At 49.9% G+C, this 9,459-nt stretch overlaps 1 protein-coding gene across 4 annotated transcripts in view; it reads right to left on the minus strand.

Moving 5' to 3' along the window:
• Ggta1 (glycoprotein alpha-galactosyltransferase 1 (inactive)) overlaps positions 1-9,245 on the minus strand; it is an 81,522-nt gene extending 72,277 nt beyond the window's left edge. For 2 of the 4 annotated variants that reach the window (XM_050126752.1, XM_050126750.1), the window contains exon 1: positions 9,047-9,245. Coding sequence is in view for 1 of the 4 variants with exons in the window: in XM_050126749.1 (XP_049982706.1) it covers positions 7,866-7,910 (45 nt within the window). In the remaining 3 variants the exon portion in view is untranslated. Of the gene's footprint in view, positions 1-7,865; positions 8,014-9,046 lie in introns of those variants that run through there. The other 2 variants (XM_050126749.1, XM_050126751.1) reach the window with 2 other exon arrangements.
• Between the last annotated feature and the right edge of the window lie 214 nt (positions 9,246-9,459).

Genomic DNA, 9,459 nt, shown 5'->3' on the forward strand with positions numbered 1-9,459 from the left:
GCCCTGCCCCCACACCTGCCGGTGCTGCTCTGCGCTGGTCACTCAATTCCCTCCTTCCCGCCCCAGACACTCCTCTCTCTGACCTCTTGGCTACCAGCACCACCTTTCATCCACTGATACATGAAAGAAGGACACCATAAGAAACTGGACCCCATTCTGGACTTGTTAGCATTTGCCGGGCTGATATGTCTAAGAAGAAATGTCCAAACAGTTCAAAGCCAGGACAGAGGAACCAATATTGAAGATAAATGTCACACTTAAACTTAGAAACATTCTTGAATTTGCCTAGATTATGGACTTCAAGAACCACGTCTGGAAACCCTAGTTGATAACAGAGAACACGCTGGAGCCCAGGAGAATCTGCAGAAAGCCACTATGAGGCAGGCAAGCATGGGAGGCAGCCTGGGAGGGGCCGTCACCTGCACATACTGTATACCTGCAGCCCTCTGCAAAGCACCTGGCAGCCTCAGAATCCCTCAAGCCTCCACCTGCACCAGGTCACAGGAGTTTCTCCACCCAGGTAACAGTTGACTTTCGATAACTTCCGCTCCAGGGCAGGAAGAATAGAACCTCCATGGATCCAGCTTGAACCAGTGTTGGATGTGTGGGGAATACGGTAAAATTATGACCTCTAGTAACCTTTCAGGGGAGAATACCCTAGGTGTACATATGACTAAAATCAGATCTATTATAAGGAAAGATATATGCAATAGAAAAATGATTATGACCTAATTTGTCAATCGAAACAGAGAGGCCATGGGTAACCTGGCACTCCTTTGCTTGCATGCCATTAAAAAAAGCCCTGAACAAAAACACTCATCTGGCCTGCTATCAACCTTTTTATGTTTTATTTTTGTTTTTAATTAAGTATACATGCGCGTGGGGGAATGGGTTGTGCACTTAACTGCGGGTCCCCAAGGAGGTCAGAAGAGGGCAGTGGGCCCTGAAACTAGAGCTATAGGCAGTTATGACCACCTAGTGTGGGTGTGGAAATAGAACTCTGGTCCTCTACAGGAGCAAGTGCTCCTAAAAGGTAAGCCATCTCTCTCTCCAGATGCCTCCCGCCACGCATCCCCACGTCAACCTCACCTCAATAAAATTATCCTGATTCTTTTGTAAAGGTCAACTGTTCTCTCTGTTCTTTTGTTTGTTTTTAACAGAATCTCTCAATGCAGCCCTGGTTGGCCTGAAACACACAGTGATTGGCTTCTCTCCCTGCCCCCAAATGCTGGGCTTAAACATATGCACCACCACGCCAAGCAAAAAGCAGGGGTTTTGATGGCGGTTTTTTGTTTGTGTTTAGTTGGTTGGTTTTGTTTTGTTTTTTGCTTATATTTTATTTGTTGTGTATTTTTTGAGACAAGGTAGCCCTGGCTAGCCTGGAAATTATATGGACCAGGCTGGCCTCAAACTCAGAGAGATCTAATTGTAAACTCGAGTTTTAAGTTCTTTGGATGAGTTGTCAAGAACCTAAAAACACCCAGCCCGGATCCTGACCACTAATAACAACTAGACAACCACCACTTGGTCCCTTCCATTCCAAACCACGGCCCATAAGGGGCCTGCATATCGCCAGCTTGTTTTATATTTTGTTCTTGCTCACGTTCTCATCTTCAAAACCCAAAATTCAACTGTTAAAAACAAAACAGAACAAAACAAAACCAAGGCAGTAACACTATCAACTAGTCACTCAAAATGGCTAAAATAGAAAAAGCCACCAGCACTGAATACTGTCAACACGGGTCGGGCCAGAGAGGACTCGGTGGGTAAGGTGCTTGCTGCGTAAGAACAGCTAAGTTTAAAGTCAGGATGGCGGTTCAGGCCTAGAGCCCTAGTGCTGGGAAACAGGCAAGAACAGGAGGGAGGATCCCAGGAGCTTGTTCAACAGCTAGTCTAGCTAAGGTGGGCACCCCAGATTCAGTGAGACCCTGTCACCAAAAGTAGGAGAAGAGTGATGGGAGGAGGACACCTGACCCCTCCCTCTGGACTCCATGTGTGCATGAATGGACCAGCACAGTCACACATGTGAATACACGCACACCTCAACAATGCCGGTTCTCGAACATACAGTAACCCCACCATTTCCCATTCCACTCCTGACTGAGCACCAGTGCTGGAAAAAGGTTTGAACAAGAACGCTTGTGTGCTAGCCCCACACGGAAGGGGACTACCACCTGGTTTCCAATGAGAGGAGAGATAAGCATAGGTAGCTATGAGACAGAATATGGTTTAACAACAGCAAAAATCAAATACTCATCAGCAATCCGCAACTGACTCTCAACATACTGTGAGCGAAATAAACCAGGTGTGTTCGATTCTGTTTACATGAAGTCCAGGAACAGACAAAATCAGTGAGCAGCAACTCAGGAAATGGTTGTGAGGGGGGAGAGAAACTGAGTATTTGCTGGGATGACGACACTTTTTAAAGATTTATTATTGTTAACGATGTGTATGTGTGTCGGTCTGTATGGGCGTTGCATATGCAAGCAGGGCACCTGGAGGTCAGAGGAAGGTATCAGATCCCTGGAGCTGGAGACACAGGCATTTATGAGCTCGCTCACTTGACTTGAGTGCTGGCAATAAAACTCCAGTCCTTGGCCAAGGGCAGAAAGCCGGCTCTCTGGGCCTGATGAGAATATTCTCTCATTCTAGGTAGTTGCTTACAGGGTACTGACAACTGTGCTGGCAATGGAGCTCAGCTGGCAGAGTCCTTGCTTGCCGTGTACAAAGTCCCAGGTTCAGCCCCAGAGACTGCACAAACTTGGAGTAGCAGTGCACTATTACAGTCCCGGCACTCAAGAAGTCAGAAACCCAAGATCCGTAGCTATGTGTAATCCAGGCCTGCATGGGCTAAAGGAGACCCTGTCTCAAAAAAACTAAAATAAACACATAAAAGACAGCTGCTTACATTTTACCGCCTTCTCCCCTTCGCAGTGCTAAAACAAAAGTCTAGCTGCTCCTTCCCTCTCGTTCTTTCTCTTTGGAAAGCACACTCGTTCTGAGCCTCTGGGCATCAGTGTTTCTCCACAGATCCCTCCCACCCGGGACAGCTGCTAGCAGATCTCCACTGCTGAGCCGCCCTGGACTGCAGCTCAAAAGGCCCCACTCTCCCACTTACGGGCTCCTTCCTCCAGGCAGCTAACAAGATTTATGGTTTGCCTGTCCTGTTGCTGTTCTTGCAAATTTCCATAAACTGGTTCTCAACTTTCCTTCTGAGTAGGTCTGAAAACCTTCATTACACCAAGAGGTGATTTTGGGGTCTTTTTACCTAAATGTACCAACTGGGTCCCAAAAGGAATAGAGACTGCCCTACAGTCATAAGATGCCGACGTGCAGTGGCCAGGATAAAAGGCTATTTTAGGATCGCCTCCTGATCGCTGTGTTCTTCTAGGAAGGAAAAGAAAGTCATATGTAAGAGGCAATTATATCTTTACTCTGTGTGTGTGTGTGAGAGAGAGAGAGAGACAGACAGACAGACAGACAGACAGACAGACAGTGTGTGAGAGTATGTGTGTCTGTGGGAGTATCTGTGGGAGTGCCTCTGTGTGTGAGTGTGTGTGTCTGTATGTGTGCTGAGTGTATGTGTCTTGTGTGAGACTGAGTGTGTTAAGTGTATGAGCGTGTGTGTGTCTGTGTGTGACAGTGTCTGTGTATAAGAATCTGTGAGAGTCTGTATGTCTGTGTATGTGAGAGTATGCATGAGTGTGTGTATGCACGTGCATGTGTGTGTGTGTGTGTGTGTGTAAAGCTTATTCAGCACTGGTCAAAGCAACCTGTGGATCCTGACCATCCCCAGCTGGGAACTTAGACCCTGATAACGAAAGTAATTTCAGGACTAGGGGAAGCACGTACTCCAGCTCCCAGGAAACTCTGGGCCTTTACGCTCATCAACCAAAGCAGCTCTGGAATTAGTGGTACATGTTCCTGCTGGTTCCCAGCCTCCCTTTACTCTTCCTTGAACACTGGTTCTCATTAAATGCAGTCCCTAGAATTAGGACAAATTTGATCCCCCCAAAAGACGCAAACTCGTCTCTGCACAATGTCCCTTGGAGTTTAAGTCAACTTGTTAGAGAGAATGATCAATCACTGGTAATTTAAGTTTTAAGACCAAAATAAATAACAATAATAACTACAAATATTACCATCCTCGTCCTTCTAGATCTGCCTTGTAAAAGGCAAAAAGTGACGAGATGGGGCTTCTCTTCAAGGTTATCATAACTGACCGGGGAGGGGGGGTCAACAACCAAACTTCACCTAGAGCCAGTGAAGATACAGGAGCTGAAAGAACAGCCACTATTTTAAACCCTACCCCTGGGTCAATCAGGCCCCAAGGGATGATGGGACAGTTCTCCAAAGGTTCTGAGAGCTCTTGTAAGTCACCTGTTCTCTGGACTAGAGGAGCCCTGCAGAGGCAGAGGTAGACCTAACTACTGACCATGGCAGAGAGGAGGGTCAACACAGAGAAAGGCCCTCAGGACTTCCAGGGGAAACAACACAGTCAACAAGCCCCGGACTTATCCCAGCAGACGGCAAAGCTGTCGGGAGAAGACAAGAGACTTAGGGGCTCGCATAAGTCCCTAAGAACGTCAACAGGCCTTAGCGATAAAAAGAAAATTGAATACATTTCTGGGCACCTACACTGTCTTAAGCATCCAGCAGGAAAGTGCGGACGGCTAAAGAGTCAAATAGCTGGTGAAATACAAGACAGAAGAGGTAAGTGGAGGAGGTATAAGGAAGAGCCGGGCCTTCCGGCTCCCCAGGCTACAGACACACCAGGGAGGGTGCTCGCACACTTTTCCTGGCCATGAACAAAATGCTGTCTGTGTATCCTGACAGTTCCATTAAATGGTTCATCTGCTCTACACAATCCACAAAATTAGGTTCAGGGCATGCAGACGATGTCCAGATTCCATGGCGGAAATGAGGTATGTCTGCCACATCCTCAGTAGTGATCTGTTTACGGCAGGAGCCACCGCTGTACCTCCTGTTGTTTGCAGTGTTGTTTACCCTCTGGTGGACTTCCTCCTATCTAGTACCCTGCAGTACCCTCCCGGGCCTGAAAGTCGGCTGAGCCCTTCTATGCCTCCATTTCGGATGGAAGTGCCCAGATCCAGTGGGCAGCCGTCTCCTAGACGTTGGGTAGCTAGACAGTCTAATGTAGGCACGGAAGCCATTGAAGAGGGCCTCTCCCATAGATGTGGCAGTGTCAGAACTTTGCTGAGGCCCACTAAGGAAAGGCTCCCTCCTCAGACTCAGTGGAATCTAAGTCCTATCTATGGCCTTGGAGACACAGCGTACTTTTTTCCTTCAAGACAAGGTTTCTCTGTGTAGCCCTGGCTGTCCAGGACCTCGCTCTGTAGACCAGGCTGACCTCTAACTCACAGAGGTACTCCTGCCCTTTCCTTAAAATTAACCCAGATGGGCCTGCCAATCACCTGGCCGACCTAAATTAAGACTGACACAATTGAATACATGTTAAGGCAATAGGGAGGAATAATTATCCCCTTAAGGAGATAATATTCTCCCCAAGAATACTCCTCCTCGTGAAGCTACTTACACAGACATCTTCACTGCTAAACCTGCTTGATTTTTTGAGTCCTCACTCAAAAGGCTTAACTCTTCCTTTCATCCCTTTTGGTATGTTCTTTGGACTCTAGCTGAAATTCTAAGCATGTCTGCCCTGATCTTTGGGATTCTGTTTCTCTAAGGATAACAGGTATACAAACACACACACACACACACACACACACACACACACACACACGCACGCACGCACATATGTATACACACACTCCAAAAAGCTTACAGACTTCCATGAGCCTGTCCTTGAACCACAACTCCAAACACTCTTCCGAGTCTCCGCCAAGATTCATACCCACCTATCTTGCCATTTTCCTCTAATTCTAGTAAAATGGTCCTTAGGCTTAAAATGCAAAAACAAATCCTAAGTGTGTGAGGTGAGACACAGGAGGGCACACCTGTGATCCCAACACCCAGGAAGCTGAGACAGGGGGATCTAGGGAGAGAGCCCAAGGCCTGCCTGGCCTGCAAAGCCAGACCCTGTTTCAAATCAAACAGCAGAGCAAAGGGGCTAAGGGGTATTAGGGGATATTTCACAGAGGCAGAATAACTGCAGGGGCTTAGGGTTTAGCTAAGTGGGTAACACTCACCCAAACTGGGTGGGTAAAGGCCCTGGGTTCAAATGTCCTCATCAACACGCCTGCCCCCGCCTCCAAACACACACCTCAAAACTTTTGTGTAACAATCTCTTCCTAGATTAAAGCACTCCACCCTGCAGGGACACTTCTTCAGCAGGGAAGTGAGCAACAACTCAAAACAACCTCCTGACCTCCCCGAAACTGACCAGATTGACCACCCACCCTCTCTTAGTCAGAGTAAGCAATCAAAGCTGAGGGTCCATCTCAGACAAGGAAGTCAGGCTGCAGAGCAGACTCCGAGACCAGACCAGCTGCCTAGAAGAAACCAGCTGAGCTGTCTGGAAGAAGTGCTGACCATAGTCACTTGGAAGGAAACTCTCCAACCTGTTGAGGGCCTGCAGACTGCAGTGTGCTCCGGGTTCCCAGCTTTGTGAGCTGTCACTAATGCTGGGGTGGGCACTGGCGATACAGCTGTCTGTGCGTCATTTCTGTTCCGTATAACCTCTCACCCATAATCCTGTAAATAACCCCAATAAGACTTACAGGTTCACCAAACTGGACTCTGGTGGTGTTCCTGCTCTCATTGGTCCTGAACGCCCTATCCCAGAGAGTAAACATATGTGTTAGTCTCCCCAGGAAAAGCTCTGTCACACAAGACCTCAGCTGCTCCACCAAAAATGACGAAGGACCCTCCTTCCAAAAAGCTTCCAACTCAGCGGACCAAACATGCTTATGACAAGGTAACTAAAGTTTAGAAAATAAAATTTAAGTATCTAAAATAAGCAGAAAGCACAAAGCGGGAAGGATATTCACTTCAAACAATATTTATACCTGACTGCACCCGACGCTGTCCCCCTCCCACTCTCCCCCAGCCCCTCCCCCATAGTCGTGGCATCTGTCCTTTAGCCAAGGCGGGTGATGCTGAGGAGAAAGTCCACAAGACTTAGAGACCCACTAGAAGGCATTCACACCTCAGCCTTGCTTCACACTCAGAGCCCATAAATGGGTGACTTGGCTTCTCTGAACTCTGGTTTCCTTCTCTATAATCTGGGCCCCATTTGCACTAGACAGCCCACTAAAGACCCACAAGTGCCCAGCGAATAGGACTCAAGGTCAGTCTCTGACCCAGAAGTGCAACAGAGCTGGGGCAATGGCTGCCAGCATGGCCAGAATTACCACTCCTTCCTGGTAAAAGTTCAGCCACTGGGGGACCTGACTGTAATCAACTGATTTTCTCCTTACACCTTCTAATCTCAGGCATTCCACCGAAAACTGGTCCTGTCACGGAGGATGGGGACAGGGAAACCCCCAAAACATCCTCTGGGAGCTCCTAAGAGAGACAAAGCAGGGGTGAACTGAATTGGTTCTATCTCCAGAGCTAGGAGCAGGAGCCAGGGCCTCCAGGTACCCCTCCTCAACCTCTGGGGCCGGAGCCAAAACATCCTCAAGGCATGCAGAACCCGGTGATCCCAAGGGATGCCAGCCTTGCCCTATTTAGTCACCACGCACCTGTTAATAACATCGCTGTAACTCGGACCCGCACACGACCCCATCAGGATGGAAGCAACAACTCCCACTAATAACTGTGGTAGGAAATAAAAGAAGGTAGAAAGAACCTAGTGCCACCAAAAGGCAGAGGCCCCCATAGTCCAGACGCCCCAACCCTGCACACCCCAGCCGTGGGCGAGGCCCCTCGCCTTTGCCTACCCAGAGTCTGAGAGTGAGTCCTCCAGCGGGATCCGTATTTCGCATTCCAAGAAGAGTCTGCAGGGAAGGTGTCTCCCAGCTAAGGAAAGACAAGACCAGGGCTCCACCCAGAAGCTGCCTCCTGAGACACACCTATCACAAAGAGGCAGTCGGATTCGTTCTGAATCGATAAGGCCAGACAAGCAAAACCAAAAAAAAAAAAAAAAAAAAAAAAAAAAGAGTCCCTGGGTCGCGGGTCCTTCCTGGGGGAGGAGCAGCAACGGTCCAGGCCCCGCCATAGGGAAGGCAGCAATCTCTCCAGCCGCTCCGCTCTCCCTCCTCCGCTCCCCAGCCCCGCGCCCTAACATAGTTCCCGCTTTGCTGTTTCTTGGATGCTTTTCAAGAGTTTGTGAAAACGCCATAATGAAACGCATTACTTTGTACGCGTTTAAATAAATATAAAAATAATAAAAACGTGCGTGTGCGCTTCTGTTCTGTTGAACAGTTTCCCTGCCACCTTCAAACGCCGGATGGTGTCCCTTGCTGTGGGAACGAGGTGGTTCGAAAAGTTGGACGGGATTACCTCCCATCACCCCATGGAGCAAAGTTAGTGCCTCAGACTTTACCCAGGCTTGGTTTTGGCTTCATCCTTCCTCAGCTGTTAAAGGTCTCAAAGTCTCTCTCTCTCTCTCTCTCTCTCTCTCTCTCTCTCTCTCTCTCTCTCTCTCTCTCTCTCTCTCTCTCTCTCTCTCTCTCTCTCTCTCTCTCTCTCACACACACACACACACACACACACACACACACACACCACACACACACACACACATTCGGGTGTCCCTCACTTTATCCCGACCTTTTCCCATTCCCCCCTGTCCTATTCCACAGCAGGAAAAGACACCTCCAGCCTTCCGAGACTCACAGGTTAGTACTGGTGGTCTCGAGATTCTCTGCCCTGCGCAGCCCAGCCAGACCCCGTTTCTCGGATACCGAGGGAAGGGGGAGCCCCCGGCCCGCAGCCGCCCAGCAGGCCCTGGTCTGGAAGGTTGGACAGATGCAGCGACGCGGTACAGGGTGGAACAGAGCCTGGACAAAAAGCAAGGACCATAGTAGGGGTAGGCCGGAGCAGCAGCGCTCCCCGCTGGCTCACACCGTTTCCCCACGCGCAGCTCGTGGCTTCAGTGTCGGCGCCCCGCGGGACCCACCTGATCAGGAGAACCAGGCCCGGCGGGTGCGGTCGGTCGCGCTGGGAGCAGGACCACGCTCGCCTGGCGGCGCCCTGCGCTGCAGGAGACCCGGCCGCTGTTCCGCCAGGGTGTGCCCGGGTGTGCCGGGCGGGGTGCGCGCCTCCGTCCCCCACGGACGCCTCCTCGGGGCAGCGTGCCGGGGCCGGGGGCGCGGGCGAGCGGCGTGCACCGTCCCGCGTGTGAGAACCCAGCTCGCCCAGACCCCTGACGCAGCACCGGGAGCCAGTGCACGTGTGTCTGGCTGAGGGAGGGGCGATGTTTGTTTCATCTCCACTCAAGCAGAAAAAAGCCTGAAACCAGCAAAAACAGAAAGAAAGAAAAAAAAAAAAAGCCCCCGGTCAAGACCGCCTCTGTCTCCTCTGATCTGCACG

This window comes from Alexandromys fortis, unplaced genomic scaffold, assembly GCF_014885135.2.
Source record: "Alexandromys fortis isolate MF-2015 unplaced genomic scaffold, M_Fortis_MF-2015_v1.1 scaffold_268, whole genome shotgun sequence".
Taxonomy (NCBI): domain Eukaryota; kingdom Metazoa; phylum Chordata; class Mammalia; order Rodentia; family Cricetidae; genus Alexandromys; species Alexandromys fortis.